Source organism: Rhinolophus hipposideros (genome assembly GCF_964194185.1).
Source record: "Rhinolophus hipposideros genome assembly, chromosome: 6".
Taxonomy (NCBI): Eukaryota; Metazoa; Chordata; class Mammalia; order Chiroptera; family Rhinolophidae; genus Rhinolophus; species Rhinolophus hipposideros.
The window spans coordinates 93,240,615-93,261,599 of NC_138052.1; the positions used below are offsets into that span (position 1 = coordinate 93,240,615).

The 20,985-nt window shown below is 35.7% G+C and overlaps 1 protein-coding gene across 37 annotated transcripts in view; it reads right to left on the reverse strand.

Moving 5' to 3' along the window:
• The window catches only part of TRIP12 (thyroid hormone receptor interactor 12), a 137,037-nt gene that overhangs the window by 47,934 nt on the left and 68,118 nt on the right, over positions 1-20,985 (reverse strand). For all 37 annotated transcript variants that reach the window (XM_081051222.1, XM_081051217.1, XM_081051250.1 and 34 more), the window contains 4 exons: positions 19,768-19,873; positions 16,677-16,813; positions 9,722-9,805; positions 7,971-8,066 (listed from right to left, as the gene is read on the reverse strand). In XM_081051222.1, coding sequence (XP_080907348.1) covers positions 7,971-8,066; positions 9,722-9,805; positions 16,677-16,813; positions 19,768-19,873 — 423 coding nt within the window. The remainder of the gene's footprint in view (positions 1-7,970; positions 8,067-9,721; positions 9,806-16,676; positions 16,814-19,767; positions 19,874-20,985) is intronic.

A 20,985-nucleotide genomic window follows, 5' to 3' on the forward strand; every position in this document is an offset into this window, starting at 1 on the left:
AATTATCACTTCCTTCCTACCTTTACCATACTTAAATGTTCATCTAAAAATATATTGCAAGAAAGTCAAATTCAAAGAGATACCATCTTTAAAATTTCAATCTAAATAATCAGTTTCAATTAGAGCAGGCTTATCATTTTTGTGTTGAAACAATGTAAAGGAAAAACTAAATGAGGGGAGAGTATCTAGTGAAAACAAAAAAATCCTTCGTCTCTTCTAGATTCATTTTTAAGGATGAAATAGTTCATATAAAGTATGTCCTAATAGCACAACCAAATAAAAAGAACTGACACATGCCACCAGTTATAAATACTAAGGCTGGCAATTCTAAGGACATGGAACATTTTGGCATGATCAAAATCTTAATCAATGCCGCTGATATTTCTTAAAAGATCTTATGCCAAACTGAAAATGACATCAAAAGCCAAAGCCATAATTTATCCTCAGCTATATAAAGAGAAATCAGCTCCTAGATCAGTCAATTTTAGTTTTAGGACCACTTTATTTATTTATTTAAATTTATTGGGGTGACAACATTAGTAAAATTACATAGATTTCAGGTGTACAATTCTGTATGACATCATCTATAAACCCCACTGTGTGTTCACCACCCAGAGTCAGTTCTCCTTCCATCACCATATATTTGATCCCCCTTACCCTCATCTCCCACCCCCTGCCCCCCTTACCCTCTGGTTACCACTAAACCAGGGGTGACAAAACTGCGGCCCACGGGCCAACTGCGGTCCGCACTCCATTGTTAATTGGTCCACAGCAAATTCCAAAAATATATTTGGTTTACTTAAATAAACCAGGTGAGGCAATACGTACTTCACCTCGAGTGAGTGGCCTGTTTGTCCATTTTACCACATATGGCCCTTGGTAAAATTGTTGAAAAAAGTTTGGACACCCCTGCACTAAACTGTTGTCTGTGTGTATGAATTTTTGTTTCTCATTTGTTTGTCTTGTTCTTTTCTTGTTTTTGGTTTATACACCACGTATCAGTGAAATCATATGGTTCTCTGCTTTTTCTGTCTGACTTATTTTGCTTAGTATTATACTCTCAAGATCCATCCATGTTGTCACAAATGCTCCTATATCATCTTTCCTTAACGCCGAATAGTATTCCATTGTGCATATATACCACAACTTCTTTATCCTTTCATCTATCGAAGGACATTTTGGTTGTTTCCATGTCTTGGCCACCGTAAACAAAGCTGCAATGAACATTGGAGCATAAGTGTCTTTATAGATAAATGTTTTCAGATTTTTTGGGTAGATACCCAGGAGAGGGATTGCTGGGTCATATGGTAATTCTATTCGTAATTTCTTGAGGAACCTCCACACTGCCTTCCCACAGCGGCTGCACCAGTCTGCATTCCCACCAACAGTGTATGAGAGTTCCTTTTTCTCCACAGCCTCTCCAACACTTGTTATTATTTGTCTTCTTGATGATAGCCATTCTGATTGGGGTGAGGTGATATCTCATTGTGGTTTTTATTTGCATTTCTCTGATGATTAGTGATGTTGAGCATTTTTTCATATGTCTATTTGCCATTTGTATATCCTCTTTGGAGAAATGTCTCTTCAGGTCCTCTGTCCATTTTTCAATTGAGTTGTTTGTTTTTTTTGTTGTTGAGTTGCATGAGTTCCTTGTATATTTTGGATATTAGCCCCTTATCGGAGGCACTGTTTGCAAAAATCTTCTCCCATTCAGTTGGTTGCCTCTTTATTTTGTTGATGGTTTCTTTTGCTGTGCAGAAGCTTTTAAGTTTCATATAGTCCCTTTCATTTATTTTAGCTTTTACTTCCTTGACTTTGGAGTCAAATTCATAAAATGCTCTTTGAACCCAAGGTCCATAAGTTTAGTACCTATGTTTTCTTCTATGCAGTTTATTGTGTCAGGTCTTATGCTTAAGTCTTTGATCCATTTGGAATTAATTTTGGTACATGGTGACAGCAGATTTTAGGGCCATTTTATAATCTTAAAAATTATCGAGGAGATCCAAAATACTTTTGTTTATACAATTTATATCTACTGAGTTGTATTAAATGTTTGGAATTGAAAGAAAATAATTTAAATATTGACTGAATAATTCATTAGTCAAATAAAAATTTTGTGAAAAACACCCAGTTTCTAAAATAAAAAAATTGATGATGAGAAGCACTATTTTTTGTTGCAAATCATTTTAACATCAGGCTTGATAAAAGACAGCTGTATACTCACCTCTGTTTCTAGTCTCACCCTATGACAGAATGTTATTTGACTTAACTAAAGTATGTGGAAAAATGGCCCCTATTTTGTCACAAAGATTATTAAAAAGACATGTATTTATTAGTAAAGACAATAATGTCAGTAATTTTGTTTAACAAGGGCATCCTTATGTAAAAATGGAATTGTTTTTACTAGGAGCACATGACACTAAAAATATAATGACTGCTTCATACAGTGCAGTATGGTTGCTTTATTATTAAGGTGCCAGCTTTACCCAGCACAGCTTTTACACTATGAGTGCAAATATCAACAAAATGAAAAAGGAAAAACCTTGGCAATTATTACTAGTTTTGACCTTATGGATTAAACATTAAAGGTCTCAGGAACAAACCCCAACCCCACCCCACCAGGAGTACACTGACAACACAGAATTTCAGAACCATTATTATAAATCAGATGTTGATTGGCAAACATTTTCTATAAAGGGCAAAATCTAGCCTCCTGCTTATTTTTATACAGCTTGTGAACTATAAATGATTTTTGCATTATTAAATAACTGAAAAAAAATTAAGATTAATATTTTGTAGCATGTGAGATTAAATGAAATATAAATTTCACTGTCCATAAAGTTTTATTGGAATACACATACTTACCTGTTTATGTACTGCCTGGGCCTGCTTTCGTGCCAAAGTGTCAGAGTTGAATAGATACAACAGAGACGCTATAGTCTACAAAGTCCAAAATATTTACTATCTGGCCTTTTATAGAAAATATAAGCAAAGATGGACAAAGTGAGTAAGAATGTAAGGAATTTAAATAGAGAACTGGAATCTATAATAAAAATCAAACAACTGTCTAAAACTGGAAAACACAATATCTGAAATTAAAAACTCACTGATGGGTTTAACAAAAGATTGAAAAAGACAGCATAAAAAAGAATTAGTGAATCAGAAAGCTGATCAGTACTTTTCAACCTATCTAAAAAGCTTCTTGGAAAAACAAAAACAAGAATAAACATGTTGGATGAAGTCCAAAATCTGAATATGCATGATCCTGATACTCCCAGAAGGAAAGGAAGAAGAATATTTGAAGAGATAATAAGAAAAATATTTAAAAAGATGATGGCTAAGAATTTTCCAAAACAGATGAAAGATATCAACTCACAGATTCAAAGGTTTAGTGAAACCCAAGCACATTAAAAATGAAAGAAAATGTCACATAGGCCTAATATAGTTACACTAGTAAAAATTAATTATAATTTGAAAAAGCGAACATAAAATAAGCCAGAAGAAAAAGATGCTGCCTTAAAAGGGTAACACTAAGACTTTTGAACAGAAACTAGGGAAACCAGAAGACATTGTAAAAGTGCTTAGGATCTTATACCTAGGGAAAACACTTTTTCAAAATTAAGGCAAATCAAGGATTTCTCAAACAAATGCAGAGAGAAATCATTATTAGCAATCTTTCACTATATGAATAAAAAGAAAGTTCTTCAGGCTGAAGGAAAACAAACCCTGGAAGGAAAAGGAACTGCAGGAAGAAGAACACTGAAATTATATATATGGGCAAACATAAAAGAATATGGATGTTCTAAAACAATTATGTCTTATTGTCTTCACAATGCATGTATAAGTAAAACAAAACAATAGCATTAAGGATGGCAGGAGGTAAAAAGACTTAAATTGTTGCAAGGTTCTTGTACTGCTTGAGTATGTTCAAGTATTAATATAAGATATAGGCTATAATAAACCAAGGATATACATTATAATCTCTAAGGTAACCACTAAAAGAAGTATATAAGGATATATAACTAAAAAGTTAGCAGAGGGGGAAAAACTGACACCACACTATTGTTGTGCTGGTGGAAACGCAAAATGGTAAAACTCCAAAAGCGGTGATTTACAATATGTGCCAAATGTTACACGCATTTACCCTTTTACACAGCAATCCCCCTTCTAGAAATCTAAGACCGTTTAAAACAAAAAAAGAAATGCTATATTTCATTGCAGCCAGGACTGGAAATAAATCTAACGTGCAACAGGAAACTGGCTAAATAAACTGCACAGCCACACAATGAAGCATCAGGATGCTTTCAAAAAGAATGAGAAATCTCTCTCACTCTCTCGCTATGTATACATGCAGCAGCCCTAGAGAGTCAATGCCAAAATACACTGTTAAAAGCAAGGTAAAGTGTGTGAAGTTGACTACTCTTATCTAAGAAAGGTAGTGTGTATGTATGAAGTAAGTAACATAAATTTATTTGTTTTCTTAAATAAATAATAGAAGGAAAAGCCATAAAATTAACAAAGGTTGTTTGTGTGGAAGGAGGAAACGGTAAAAGGATAGCAGAAGAAGTGACTATGTTATTATTCAGGAACTTAGGACATGGGAGAAAGAAGATACAAGATAAAGGTAAGAAAAATTTAAAAACTGACAAAAATTAAAAAATAGTTAATACTGGCCTTGTACATGATAATACCAATCCCCACGAGCCCCCTGCCCCCTTTTTCCCTTCTCTTTGTCCATTTTCTTTTTCTCAGTATTTCCGGTTCTTTCCTGAATCTACTGTGGACCTTCAGCCTTTCCATTAAAAAAAAAAAAAAAAAAAAAAAAAAGGCAAATGTAAAAAAATAAAAACTGTGGCCCTCAACTAGAATTGGTAGAATTAGTGTGAACTCATAATTTTTATTTTAAAAGAAAAAAAATACAATTATTTCCTAAGTTTGTCCATAAGTGGCTAATAACAATGATCAACCTAGTAGCAATGAATGTGCCTAGAGCCCAGAGTGTGGGCTCCAAAATCGTTTTCATATAAAAGAAATCAGGGCTCTCTAGGGCAATGCCTGATGTCAGGTACAGGGGTGAGGGTGGGGTTGGGGGTGGAGGAGGGGACTGAACTTGACACATCAGAAAGTAAGGAGGTGATCATATCAAAAAGATTCAGAAGCCAATCTCTCAAAGAGATCCCATTATCATCCAATGACAGGACAATTAAAACATCAATGGAAATCACTGAGATGTCTAAAACCCATCTCAACCCACTTGACAATGACACTTATAAAACAGTAACAACAGTACCTTGGAGAATGTAAAAACCAACTATTTTGAAAACTGGTAGAGGGGAGAAAATTTTTCCTGTAACAACTATTCTCCGGGAGAGATATTCTTTACATAAGTATACTCCTAACTAAGTTATGTTAAATTCTTATAAATGAAGACTGATATTCGATAATACTATCATTTTGTAATCGCTGTATCTAGGCACTGAGTTTCAGTATCTTAAGAGACAATCAGACTTTTTATGTGCTTCCTAATGATATTAGAACACACTACTTTTTTGCTGTCTTTCCCTATCAGGGGAAGAAAATAAATTTGAATCTGAAAAAGCCTCCAGATCTCACTACAAGTTTACAAGAAATACACTTGCGCATGACACATTTGAGACAATGGAAATTTGGCATTGACTAGGTATCTATTAAGGAACTACTGTTTTATTTTTCTTCAAGTATGATAAAAGCAATCTGTGTGTCTGTGTGTGTGTTTTAAGAGGCATTACCTTGAGCTACATGATGAAGTGTTTATAGATAAAATTATCTCATGTCTGGGATCCATTTCAAACTAATAAGGAAGGGGTGAGGGTAAAGACAAAGACTGGCTGTAAAGCAGGCATTGCTAAAGCTGGGTCACGGGCATGGTAGGGTGTAACTATTTTCTACTCTGGTTCTAGTCTATGCTTTACACTAATGTCCTGTGCAATGGTCAGCCCTCAATATGGATTTGCAATGTTTTAATGCAAATATCCTTAAGTAGCCCTGCAACAATTTTTCTTCCCAGCTCTCACCAGAAATAAACGAAGTGGTGAAATAAATGAAATCAAATTTCACTTTTAAAAGAAATTAAGAAACATATTAACTGATGGCAGTGTGTATTTTGTACCTGATTCAAATAAACAAAAATTTTAAATGGGATTTATGAGGACTAGAACATTTAAACTCTGAATAGACTTAACAAGAGTAAAAATAATATTAATTAATTTCTTAATATACCCACAATACTGTCTAAAAATTTTCAAGTCCCTATTTTTACAATTCAAATATATATGCAGAGGAAATGAGGCCTGAGATTAGGTTAAAAATAACCTTGGGAGTAGGGAGAACAACTGAGGATATAAATGACAGTGGTTGTTGTGAATTGGTAATTGTTTGTGGGTTCCTGGAGGTTATTACACTACTACACTTGCAACTTTTGCTATGTTTGATCTTTTTCACGATAAAACTTATATCACTCCCTTTTTCTAAATCTTTCAATGGTTCCGCATTACCCTTAGGTTAAACGCCACATTTGACCTGGCACGTGCCTACCCCCCTCTGAGATTCCAGCTTCTATCACTCTCCCTTCCCTCTCCCCACAGGCCCCTCTTGCTGTCTATCTCTCTAACATACCAAGCTCACTCCCACTTCCGGCACTGCACTTAGTTCTTCCCTCAGGCCTGTGCACATCGCAGGTTTCCTCACTTCCTTTGGATCTTCACAAAATCACCGCGCCTCAGAGGAGGTTTCTCTAATCAGCCTACCTACATTTTCCTACCAACCAACCCACGTTCTTACCCTGTGCTTTGTTTTCCCCCTCACTGCACTGACACTACCTGAAAGTTTACTACATAATAATTGCCTTGCTTATTGCCAGAGTCACACTCCAGCATGAAAACTCCACATGGGAAACAACTCTGCTCATTATCCTGTCCATGACTCAGTCCAATCCCAGTACCTAATAAATGACACTAAATAAAAAACCAAACTCAAGGTTTCGTGAGAACCTTGCAACGGGGTATATTACCTAAGAGCTGAGTGTCAGGGCAGCAAAAGCAAAACAACACAAAACAAAAAATACCAGCTGCTTCTTCAATTTCCTGTCAAATGCTAAGGCCAGAAAATTGGAAAATCCTCAAATACAAGTACACATATAATGAGCACATGTACACAAGCTGCATTAAAAAGAACTTGGAATATTTAATAGAATATCACATAAACAAATATTAGTAAGTCAGTGTTAATAGGCTTCAGCAACACTTCAGAAATTTTGAAATTAACCACGACAGAAGTCTTCACCTAGCCTACTGATTCTATAGAAACATTATCAATGGAGTTATTAAAAAATGCTTAAATGTACATTTTGTTTCAGGAAGCTAGAGATGGTATTCTATAACAGAAAGAATTTCACTGGATTTGTAATTATGTAAAAGTTATTCTTAGTTAGAAATTGAGACTTGAAGAGTCACTATTGTGTCTACCACATACAACAAGATAACCTGATTAAATGAGTCTAGTGACTGGTCATTCTGCTGAGAAACCTTTACTCTCAGGCTCATATTACGATTGACCGTCTATGGGTTAAATTTCATACTATAAAAACCTCAAATCTATGCTAATCATGTTATTAGATGGTATAATAATCAATGTAATCACCTGAGATTCTTTACTCTTCTAGAGCTCAAATAAAACAAGAGTCAATCTTGCTATCAACTTTGGATGGTTTTCTAATGATTCCAATTCAAAATGATTCTAATCCAAACAAATAGACGTACAGAAGAAAATCTTAGAGTTGCTATATTTAAGGCAAGAATGTGCACAAGTTCTATTTTTAAAAATAGGTTCAAGTTCAAGAAAACTTCCTTATATCAATAGGCAAACAATAAAGCTATCACTCAACTCATTAATAAGGTTTTATGAGGAGAACAAATTTAAAAGTATTTACTTACTAGCTCCACTTCCAATTGTTCTGTGGAATAGCTGTGACATCCGAGGACCAAGAGGGCCAAACAGGTGAGGAGGGAGACCCCTGGCCTCTAACAGAGCTAAAGAGAAAAGAGCAGTAGTTGAGTTGTTAATGCCACTGATCGTATCTGAAAATTTCAAGCAACTGATTCTTTTCACATAATTGACTTAGACAATGTTCCTTTCCATTTTGAACTTTAAAGGAAGCTACATTAAACTTTCAAGACCACTCTTACATACTGATGTAATTAATATAAGTTACAACATCCATGTACCAGCTCCAAGGCATCTTAAAGGTTTTATGGCGATATTAAATATCACTGGCAGTGGGAGCTGTGTAAATGGTCCACAAAAAACCCAAAATAAGTATTTACTTTGAAGAAATTATATGTTAAGCATCCTGCACTGTTCTTCCTGACATTATTTCCCAATCAGATATTAGTCATGAGAGCCTCTAAAATCATATGGAAAAATATTTTTATCTGTTCTACAAAAGTGAGAAAAGTGCTTGCTTCGGCAGCACATATACTAAAATTAGAATACAGAGATTATCATGGCCCCTGCGCAAGGATGACACGCAAATTCGTGAAGCGGTCCACATTTTTTAGGGGCAGCCAGATGGCTCAGTTGGTTAGAGCTCGAGCTCTGAGCAAAAGGGTTGTCGGTTCGATTCCCACATGGGCCAGTGAGCTGCGCCCTCCACAACTAGAGTGAAGACAAGGAGCTGCCACTGAGCTCCCGGGTGGCGGATGGCTCCGTTGGTTAAGAGTGCGTGGTCTCAACAAGGTTGCCAGTCCAACTCCCGCAAGGAATGGTTGGCTGTGGCCCCTACAACTAAGATTGAACACAGCACCTTGAGTTAAGCTGCTGCTGAGCTGCGGAAGGGCGGCTAGATGGCTCAGTTGGTTAGAGTGTGTGCTCTCAACAAGGCTGCTCCTGCATGAGATGGTGGGCTGTGCCCCACCCCACACACAACTAGACGGAAAACAGAGACTGGACTTGGAGCTGAACTGCGCCCTCCACAACTAAGATTGAAAGGACAACTTGACTTGGAGCTGATGGGTCCTGGGAAGAACACACTGTTCCCCCAATAAAGTCCTGTTCCCCTTCCCCAATAAAATCTTTAATTCCTTCAGAAACTTAAAAGCAACCTGAAAACGACTTATAAATCATGTTTCTTGTAAGCCTCACATTGGAAGTCAACCATCTGAAGACGATAAAAATAACCATCCACTTGTAAAGAGCATATACATGAGGCTCCTTTTCAAAAAGTACTTAAAACATTACAATACCTAGAGTTTAAGTATACACTTTACATTCACTTTGAAATAAGTAATCAAGAATACAAAAGAACACGGCAAAAAAAGCACCCCACTAGATGCATGTTATTAAGTACCAGAGAACAATAGATTAAGCTACCTCCTTTGCCAGATACATCATCCTTAATTTATTACCAGCTACATATGCGACCAAAATGAAGAAAAAATTTTAAACATAAAAAATAAATAAGTAAGATTTTTGTCTCGTTTTTACTAGATAAAATGATTTTGTTGTAAAGTGAAGAGGCATTTTCCAATTCCAAATCATCAAATCACTACTAAATAAGAAACTTACGGAGATACAGGTACTGCTAGATTATGTTCAAATAAGCTTATCTGAATTAACTTCAACAGAGAACAGTAGTAATAGGCAGCCCAAGGTAATGGTTTCTTATAGAACGTAAAACTGTATTTACCTTGTAATCGTCCCATCTCAGAATCATCTGATTCACTCTCCCCAGAGGTGGTCATGCCCACAGCCCCTGCAACAGAACTAGAGGCTTCAAAGAGGAATAAAAAAGGCACGGGTTAGGAAAGGAACATGTAAACTCACTATGTCTGGTTTATCATAAAAAGAAAAGATTTACAGACTCCAATAAATAAACATAATTAAATATGTCTGTCCATTGCACACTCAGCTGTTCTAGACTTCATCCTGTAGCTTTTATAAACAAAAAGATGGCTCAACTATTTCAGTGTTAAACGAGTATAAAAAATACAACCTTTGCATTGAATTCATACATGGCTTTGACAGATTCCTCACGCCTTTAAAACTGTTCCTAAATTAAGCCTTGTCCTGAACTCATCTACCAAAAAGGCAACTGAAGATAACACTGCTAAAACCACTGATATTTAATAGACAGACAATTAGTCAGAAACATAACAGAAAGCAAAACTGGCATTTGGGGGTAGTATTCCCTGTAGATGTATGTGTGCCTTCCTCAGTTTGCTTTATTCCTAGACTGCAGTCTTGGTAAAATCATTTATCTGTTTTCTTTCATTTCAAAAGGGTGCAAAGATTATACTCTTTTATTTCCAGGATAAACTATTGAAGATACACATTACAACTAATAAATGACTGTAGAACATTGTCATACAAAAGAGAGGGCTACGATGTCAAAACAAGTGTAGATTGAAGAGATCAGAGTAGAGGGATTCTACTACCAGAAATGCTAACCTGACCAACAATTCAGTCTAAGCAGACTGAAGTTTGTTCTGTTAACTAATCTAACCAGAAGTTGAAACTCTATTCCTATAAAATTAGGTTTACCGTTCCTCTTCTCCGTGTCTATTGAGTCCTAAAGCATGTTTTTATACAGACAATTAATCTATGTATGACCACATCACGCACAATACCTTAAGCCCTGTAAAATTGACAAATAATGACAGAATGCAAGCCAGGAAGAATATATTTGTCATTACTGTTTCAAGAAGCACTTGGATAACAAGTGAATTTAAAGAGCTTTTCTGAAGAAAGAGACACTAATGCGCCAGCTACCAGCTGTGTATTTTTGTAATGCTTTTTTTCTTTTCTTCACATCCCATTAAGTATTTTCCAACATTTCACCGGGAGTTTTTTTTTTTTTTAAATCATCGGAAAATGTTGGGTTTAGAACAGGAGTCAGCAAACTAGCCCACATGCCAAACCCAGTCCGGCACATCATTTTGTAAATAAAATTGTATTAGACTATAGCCAAACTCATTCACTTACATACTGTCCGAAGCTGCTTTCATGCTACACCCACAGAGCTGAATAGTTCCAACAGAGCCCGTATAAAGCCAAAAACATTAACTATCTGGCCCTTGACAGAAAATGTTACAACCCCAAGGTTTAGAGTTATAGGCTACCCATAAATGCTTACATTTATGGTGAAGAAAAAGGAGATAAGCAATAACTATACTCCATAATGCATGCTACTTAGAGATGGCATTTATTAAATGCTTACTATGTTTCTATGTGTTTCCTCACAACCATACAAAAAGGCACTGCTGGTAAAAAATTTAAAAATTAAATTTAAAAATTAAATTTAAAAATTAAATTTTTTTGTTTTTGTTTTTTAACAAATTTAATTTTCATAGCTAGAGGAGCTCATAGAAATATGAGACTCAAAGAAATGACCAAATAAGGTGATTTATGCCTTTTAGACAAAATGACAACACATTTGTGATGTATTGACAAGACAAAGGTGTTTGGAGTTGGGGTAGCAACAAGATTTATTTATACAGTCTTCTTGACCCTGAATTCCCTATCTCTGGTGATAAGGATACCTTCTACCTTCCCCGGTACAGGGAGGGTACCATTCACGTGGGAGGTTTATTTCCTGCCTTCGGGGGAATAAAAGGGGTCAGTGTCCTTCTTGCACTGGTTGTTTCTCAAGTAACTTTAATTCAAAAATAATCAATATGCCCTGAACCGTAGTACAGGTTTCCTTAAAATACAAATTCGAAAATGTTATTTTTTTACATTAAAATCTTTTTAAAAACTCAAACTGTTTTATAAATCCTTTATAATCTGTTTCCAAACTCCCTTTTTAGCCTTTTCTCTTATCGTTCTTGCAATATATACATACTTCTGTACATGTTTGATTTGCTTTCTTGCTAAAAATGATGAGGTCCCTTCATGCATGCAAATTTATAATTCGTTTATGTGTTCAGTTCATTTGAAATATTTAGGATTTATGTTATTTTTAAAAATTAGAAATTTTTTAAAGAATAGTTTTCAAAAATATTCTTACCAGGATAAAATATAATTTTATCTTACTGTTCCTTGGAGGTTGTTTTGTTTAATTGGGGTTTGTTTCTTGCCAATGGCACCTAACAAGTGGAAAAATTTTAAATTACAGGTATCTTTTACTTGAGCCCCCTAATGTTTGCTCACACAGTGGTAGTTCTAAAAAATGTGTTATTCATGTTTTTGGAGATAAAAATTGGGAGATGTCACATAAAAACCAGAATACTGGGGCGGCTGGATAGCTCAATTGGTTAGAGCACGAGTTCTCAACAAGGTTGCCAGTTCAATTCCCGCATGGGATGGTGGACTGCGCCAGCTGCAACTAATGCTTGAAAATGGTGACTGGACTTGGAGCTGAGCTGCGCCCTCCACAACTAGAGTGAAGGACAACTCCTTGGAGAAACACACTGTTCCCCAGTATTCCCCAATTAAAACAAAAACAAAAACAAACCAGAATACCTTTTTTTGAAAAATCAGAATATTTGTCATGTACATAAGAAAACTGAAGCCTGTGTGTGTACTTGCCTAAGGTCAGACAGCTAATGACGGATCAGAGATCTGAACCCCGGCAGACTGACTTCATAAGTTGTACTCTTAAGAGCTGAACTCTACGTATCAGTTCCTTAAATATATCTTCAGTACTAATTTTTAATTCAAATACAGCTACTTCCTCACATATACATAAACCTTGTTAACAAATACTATTATCAGGGCCCAATTACAACTGTATTTGTTCACGTGCCTCTTAAACTTGCTTTAAACTCTTCCAGTGATATGGAAAACAAATACAAAGTTTTGACAAATAAAATAGTTGGTGTTCTTAAAAGCACACTCTGGAACCACACAATTTTTAAGAGAAAAACAAAAATCACTTGCAAGGTAATGACGGTTTTTTTGTTTGTTTGTTTATCATAAGGTCTACTGAATTTACTTTAAAAAACATTCTACAGATCTACAACCTGTAATTTTAAAGGTTTAATTTTAAGTTACTTCCTAAACATCTTCTAATGACTTACATAATAGTATCTCAAATTGCACTGCTACAAAGACCTCAACCATGACAAAACTTGGAAAAGCACATAATAAAAAGAGCTGCCAAGTCTATTAGAGTGGAGTCCCAAACTTAAGGGAGCCACAGAACCTCTACAAGAAGGGGCGGGGACATTCTGGGTTTTAATGGAGGGGGAGTGCCTGTTTTGACAGAGCGCAGTTACTGGACTAACAGAAAGAGACCCTTTGGCCAGCCCTCTGATGGCAAGTATTTTAAGCGTCTCTCGACTGTAGCTGCCTGTATATAAGCTTTTACAAAATCAGATAAACCAAACTAGCCTAGTCTATGGGCTGCTGTTTGTAAAGTCATGCAGGGAAGGAAATGTAATCACTCAAGAAGAACTTGACCAAGTACTTCAGTCAACACATCAAACATCCTTGGGCAACATACACAAGACCTGTCCCCAGACACAAATATAAAACTAAGACAGACTATCAAGCAGAAAAAATCCAATGCCAGATTTTAAGAGGTGTGAACCTTTTGTTTACTCTGGCATCTCTCCCATCTAGTCTTAGCCTATCTTCACAACACCATGTAAGATAGTTTCCGATAAACAGCTGAATGAAAATAGAGAAAATTTGTTGTTTAAATCAGAACACAAAAATTTTATTATAGAGCTCCAACTTTTTATACTTGAATAAATGTAGCCTCTTACACAGAAAGCAAAGACAAAAAATATCAGAATGCTGAGAGAATTCAATTTTATTTGACAGGAATCACTAAGGGTTTACCAGATGCCTAAGTATAAGAGGCAACAGGAAGAGACATTTTTTTTAGAGTGTCACAAAAACTTCTGAGCAAGGCCAGAAGAATGGCTGTTAGGAATATAATTATACCTTATATGGGCCCTGGTATCAGGTGATATGGTAGCAATCTGATTTGTAGTGGTACTGAACAAAGGTAATTAGGGAGAGAAAAATTTATACAACTGAGTTGCTTTCTTTTTACAATCTGACTCTGTTCTTTTCTTGTGAAAGTAAGACTCTCAGTGCAAAATGTAGCCACCAGAACATCTTTCCTTACCATTTTATTGTTGCAGGTGTAAAGAATCCTTGATTCTCCACTTTAGTATCTCTAGTATTTCCAAGCCTGTATCAGTAATATGAAGGGGTGCATGGTTCTGATAAAGCCCAAAACTAAACCCCCGGCTCTTGAGATCAGGTGGGGAACACTTAACCTTCAATTCCAGGAGCTAACATTTCTTCTGTGAAAAGCTAGAGTTGAGCTCCATCATAGTATACTTCAGAGTGACCCAACATTAGATATCATCATCAACACTGGCAAAACTGGCAGTCAGTGTGATGATGTAAGCTAGTTTGCCAAAGATGGAGCAATACTTCACTATCTATATGTGAAAAAAGAAATACGCTTATTTCAATGATTTCATTGAAGTAGGTCAGGAAGATCTGATCTTTAACAATAACACTGAAAAAAAGAATATATAAATAACACTGAAGGAATTAAATCAATCTCTTTAAATTAGTAAAAACATTATTTTAAAATAAATGCTTCAAATGCAGGGAATCTTATGCCAACTGTGTAAGAGCTACCTAAGAATGGACACTTGCCAAAAGATGCTAGCTATGTTACCATCACTGATTTATATACTCGACACTAACTTAGATGGTTTGTTTTTCCTTAAATTCCAGTTTCACGTACTGAGAAACTAAAGCACATTTTACGTACTGGTTGTACACCTGAAACTAATACAATATTGTATGTCAACTGTAATTAAAAACAAAATTTTTTAAAAAGCACATTACACTGAAGAGCTTAATATAAAGCTAATACGTAACTGCCTCTTTCCCCAGAATTACTTTGGTGAGCTGGCAGAAGAATTCCTGTAGGATTCAGCAGGGATCCAACCTCCAAAATGTAATAAACATGCCATATACATCTTTTACATAAACTTGGAAAACGTCTAGATCACACTGTGATTTATGAATGACAATGAAACACAGGTGAGTGTTTAGGAGGGCAATTTTAAGAAACTAATCCCTGAAACTTTTATACTCTTAGGGAACAAAATTTTGTACCAGGGAACAAAATTTTACACACTATCCCATCATTACAGTCTCCAATTATATCCACATGAATCGAACAGAACTTTTGTAACCCTAAGGAAGCAGGGCACAGCCATTATAAATGTGCACTTCTTTTCTGAGACCTGAATTTGAGAGTCACACAGCCCAGTTTGTAACCCAAAGCAAGCTTAACATTATATGCTTCAGGTTTTCCTCATTTATAAAATGAGGATAACGGCACTGACCTCAGCAGGATGTCTGGAATATTAAATGAGAATATATGTAAAGAGCTTAATACTGTGTCTGCAACACAGTGTGCACTCTCTGTTAGCTATTACAATTACTGTAGTAAGCCCACTTTAACAACACACTCGGCAGCTCCATTTCTGTCATCCATATGGGAATTGCCCCGCTTCCATAGTCATACTTGAAATTAACATTACAACCCTGGAAAGGATAGGCTGTGCATCATTAAAAGCTTCAATGAGTTGCATGTGCAATCGACTGTATTTTCCCCCAAAATCTACCATTTAATCCTTCAGCAAACTATTCTAGGGAAAAGGTACAGGAAAAAGACCCCTCTCACCAGAAAAGATGCTGTAAATTCACCATGTAATGTGTTATACAAAACTGGGAAAGTGGTAAAAATGTTAGGCTGTACAGAAAACTGACAAAAAAGGCATAAAACATGGACAGTAGTGGGCAAACCAGAACTTTCCTGGCAAAATAGGACATAACGAGTGATCAACCACAGGCATTAAAGAAAAAAACATATCTTAGTATTCAACAATAGTATATGAAAAGGCTTTGTTCAAAATTAAGATATATATATGCCTACACCTAAACCTTATGTGTTACCATCCTATTTTAAGGGTCTTATACCCAGGTTCATAATGATGAATTGTAACATTTTTGTATCAGATCTTAATGCTAGTGAGAAATGTTAATGACTAGCTATATTTTTAAAAATGTTAGCCTCAATTAACAGTTGAAGTATTAGCCTTCTTTTAGTATTGGCAATAGATATATATTTAAAGTGGAGAAGGGGAGGCTTAATTTTTACTGTGCTAAGACATCAGGAATAAAAATAAGCCCATGAAAACATAAATAGTATTCTTCAAGTTGCTTAGATTCAAAATGAATATTTTTTTAGGGATTACAACATTCTAAATTAAAATTTACACATGTATGAAGTAAATTATGCCATGTCCTTACATTTTAATTATGAATTTCAATTCTTTCAAACAATCAATGGGCAACTATTATATGTACTCATCAATACATAAGCTTAAACAGAAACTTACTCCCTCCTAAAAACCCTCTGAATGTAGTTAGCACACATGTGTACATAAAAAAGGACTGAACACACAACAAATGAATCCAACTACTCAAAAAACCAAACCTACGAAGTGAAACTAAAGAGAACAGAGAGTTCATTGGATGGTAACATCTAGTGTATTTCTGACCCTCTTTCATTACATTTGGCATACCTAAAAAGTAATTAATCTCTAAATAAACTTGCAAGATACATGAATGCATTTTTGGACTAAGAAATGCCAACCTACCTGCAGCTCCTTGGGGAGTTTCATCTGTCCGTGCAGCTGAAGAATTTACGGTCTCCTGGTTGCTCTCAGGGTCTGCCATTTTCTCCTGTCGACGAGCTTCAGCTGCTCCTCTTTTGCCCAGGCCAGAGCCTCGCCGACTACAACAGAAAAATGCCATCATAGGCAGCACTACCAGTGACCAGGAGCAATGAACACACAGCACAAAGCTCCAATGCATGGAGCACAAAGCCAGTTTCTTCTTTTTACATGAAAATTGTTGCAGAAAATCACTATGGGTAACAACCAAGACTTTGTATATTTATAATTCTTACAAGTTATATCACATTCACAATACAAGCTTTTGTGTTTCTGAGCTGTTGTCATCCTTTACAGACAGAAATGATTTTTAAACACTTTCAACTACAGGGAAAAGAGATGAATTCTACAGAGACAATTCAATTCATTTACAATAGATCCCTACTTCCAGGGTAGATCATGGATCAATACACAGACTTTCATATTGAAACGTGACAAACAGGGAAGGGGTAGGGCGGAGAAGGTGGGAAACATTTGTACTAAGTTCCAGACTACCTAAATCATCAGAAAACAGCTATCCTACTAATGGAATGTAAGCTCCATCCTCTAAAATAAAGAATTAAAGATTTAATATCTATAAATAAATAACAGATGACATTTGGGAAGACACTTGTTTAAGATTAAGGCACAGTATAAGATACACAAAAAAGAATGACCAGTCATTTCTCCTGAAGCAAATTACACTATATTGATAATGTATTATTTTCTATTTTAATAGAGAAATCGGTAAGCAAATCAGATAAAAACAAAGACTCCCAAATTACTACAACTTGACATTGTTTAAACAGCAGTACCCCAAATTACCTTAGGAAATGCAGAAACCTACTGCTAAAGTGTTTCAGACTAAAGTCAAACTACAGGGAAATTAGATGCTGCCGAAGGAATAAGAAAGAAGCCGACATGTAGGTGAGAGCTCTGAATTACTAAAGAATGTACTAGAAGAGTTTGTTCTTCCAAGTAGTAAAAAATTCTCCCTTAACAGGAATTTATTTCCTTCCCAGGGAAAACGGTTCATTCCAAACCCAATTTACCTGGCTACAAATTAATGTGATTCAAATTAATTCATTTAACATTTAATTTGCACCAACTATGTGACACACACTGTACTAAATACTCTGGTGGTGCCTTCAAGGAGTGTTAGTCTAAACAGAGACAAAGACACAGCTATAGTAGACTATAAAAGTAATTAGTTGAGAAATCTCAACTAATTCCGAAAAAGTTTGAGCTGAAGAGCATCCGGGCGGGTGGGCCAGACAGCGCAGGCACAGCCAGACCATGTACACAGGAAGAGATTTCATGTGCACTAAGAAACTGGCCATGAGCAGGAGAAAAGGAGGCTGCAGAGAAAGACAAGATACTAGGTTACCTGGCTTCACATACAGCTTAAAATTCATTTTCAACCACAGTAAATTCAGTTTATGTCTCAGATTATAAACCTTAAGTAAACTGGTTTCAAAATTTGGCCCAAAGTAGAACAAAAGCTTCGAAGAACTAAGAAATTTTCTCAGAGGTCCTGGTAAAAGTACACCACACTTGTAACAGATACTGCAGGTTCGGTTCCAGATCACCACAATAACGTGAATATCGCAGTAAAGCAAGTCCCAGGAATTTTTGGTTTCCCACTACACATAAAAGTTATGTTTACACTATACTGAAAACTATTAAGTGCGCAATAGCATTATATCTAAAAAAACAATGTGCATAACCTTAATTCAAAAATACTTTATTGTAAAAATCTCTATTATCTGAGTCTTAAGCAAGTTGTAACCTTTTTACAACTGGTGGAGGGTCTTACCTTCAACGTGCAAAAAAACACAGTATCTACAAAGCACAATAAAAGCAAACTGCTGATACAATGAGGTATGGCCTGTATTGCCAAGAAACCTCAAAACCAACAGGTGTACTACTAACTCCAGATATTTTAAACAATCCAGACAGAACTACAAAATAAGTGGAAAAGTAGATTAAAGTGGTCACAGTCCTTTTCCTATGACTTATCGGCAACAAGTCATACTGTTTATGTCACCGTCACTACTATACCCACTGCCAACAGCAGACAGTCGATCACTTTAGAGAAGCACCAAAAGAAGTGCTAAAATGTTTCTACTTACCTGAGTTAGAGGAGAGTAAAAGGCAAACTAAGATCATTCGCCCCATCACTGGGTTTTGGCACACGTGGTAGAGAGAACAAGCTACACATAAATGAAAGAAAAATCCTACATGGCTGCAAATAATTAGCAGCACAAGAGCACTTGATCAACTGATTAAGCCTGAAAATCTGAGATGAAATTCCAAGAAAAAGATTTTTAACATTAACCTAAGATTCTCAACCAGTTAATAAAAGTATGTGAAATAATACACTGTATCACATCAAAGGTAGTCGATTTTCTGAAAACGAACTCCAAAACAACAACTGAGAGAAATGGGAATTGGAGATGTGAAAGAATACAAATAAAACCTACATTTTTCCTTGCAGGACAAGTGATGTAATACAAAATGAAAATTAAGTACGTCTCTCCCCATCAACCATTAAACTCAGTAACTGGTGCCAACGCTTTTAGAGAAACTAATTAGGCAATATTACGACCATTAAAACAGGCATTCTTTTTGATTTATTAATCACACTACTGCGAAACTTAGCTACCTTAAACCAAAATAACCCAAATCCAAATCTGCATACAGAAGCTCATTAGAGAGATACTAGGCAAACTGGAATTCCAAAAACAACCAATGTCCAACTATTGGCAATAACTGTGAAAATAATGTAGCAATAGAGAAAAGGTAGAGGATGAAAGTGTCAAAAAAACAGTCTGATCAAAACTTAGCAAAAACATGTAAATAAACATTGGGAAAGAATTCACAAAAATACTACTTATATTAGAATAAATTTCTTTATTCAATATTCAAGTGAAAATTTTTATAATTTTTTAAAACTTACAAAGTCAAGGATTTTGATGAAAGCTAAACACAGATAATGGACTAATCATACACAGGAAAAACCCAAGTTATTTATTACCTGGCACTAGCACAGGAGCCCGTGGTCTTTTGGCGTGTGCTCCGCCTCAAACTGGGGAGCTCAGCAGGTGGGGATTCACTGCGCTTCTTGGTAGATTTCCTTAAACCTATACATGTGAAATGCAAAAGTAAAGTTTTTAAAAAGAGAAGTTAAATTAAAAATTACAAAATTCTTCATATCATCATCCTTGTCAAAAGACCACCCTATCTTCCCTGACCCTCCATCACAGTCTGCAAGGTTTACTTCCAGAGTTGGCCTTTACTACTTCACCTGTTCACAATGGACAACTTAATGTGGTTCTTGGCATTCCTGTTCAGGACAAATCTCACTTTGGCCCAACCTCAAGTTATCCTACACCATGAATGACAAGTCTCTCTTCTCTCAAACCATCCCCTTTTAAAGTTCCTACCACATTTCTACTCCTCTACTACTTTTCTCCACTAACTAAAGCCAAGAGAATTTTTTGTATATGTTATATTTCAGAACTTTACTAAATTTATCATTTAGCACTTTACTGTCTTTGCACTGCCCCATTTCACCTGTTTTATACATAAGGCTATGAGAACAAAATACTTTTTCTTTACACCACCCCATCAGCAAGGAATATGAACTTGAACTAACGTTATTAGAATGTCCAATTCACAGTATAATTAGGGAGGGAGTCCATTAAGCATACTTTACATGTTATTCTGGAACCTAATTAATACCTTTATAGAGGTGATAAATTCTAAAAAGGTACAGCAATTAAATAAAGTTTATTACTACTTTATGGACAATGGGGAAGCCATCAGAGTATCCATCTTCCCCAAACACTGTTATCACACATGATGACATACTGGGCAAGTGTCCTCTATCTAAACAATGACCTCCAACACTGAAAGGCCTCCAAAGTCAACAAGAATATTTCCATTAGAACTGTGGCATCATCTTAAATAGATGTTAAGTTTTTCAGACCAATTATACAATAACAATTCTCCAGATCACTGGCTTTTTCCTAGGAAGTTGTCATTTTTGAGTACTTCAACTGCTTTAAAGTATAAAGAAAAAATACTTTACTCTTGATTTTGTTAAAAACAGCAATAAAGGGTCTGGGGAAGAGGGGGTAAAGATTCTAAATATCTTCTTGACCTTTTAGACTCAATTAAAACTTCAAATTCATTCAACTTGGGATGGTACTTATACAATACACATATAATAAAAGTTGCCAAGCGAAGAACA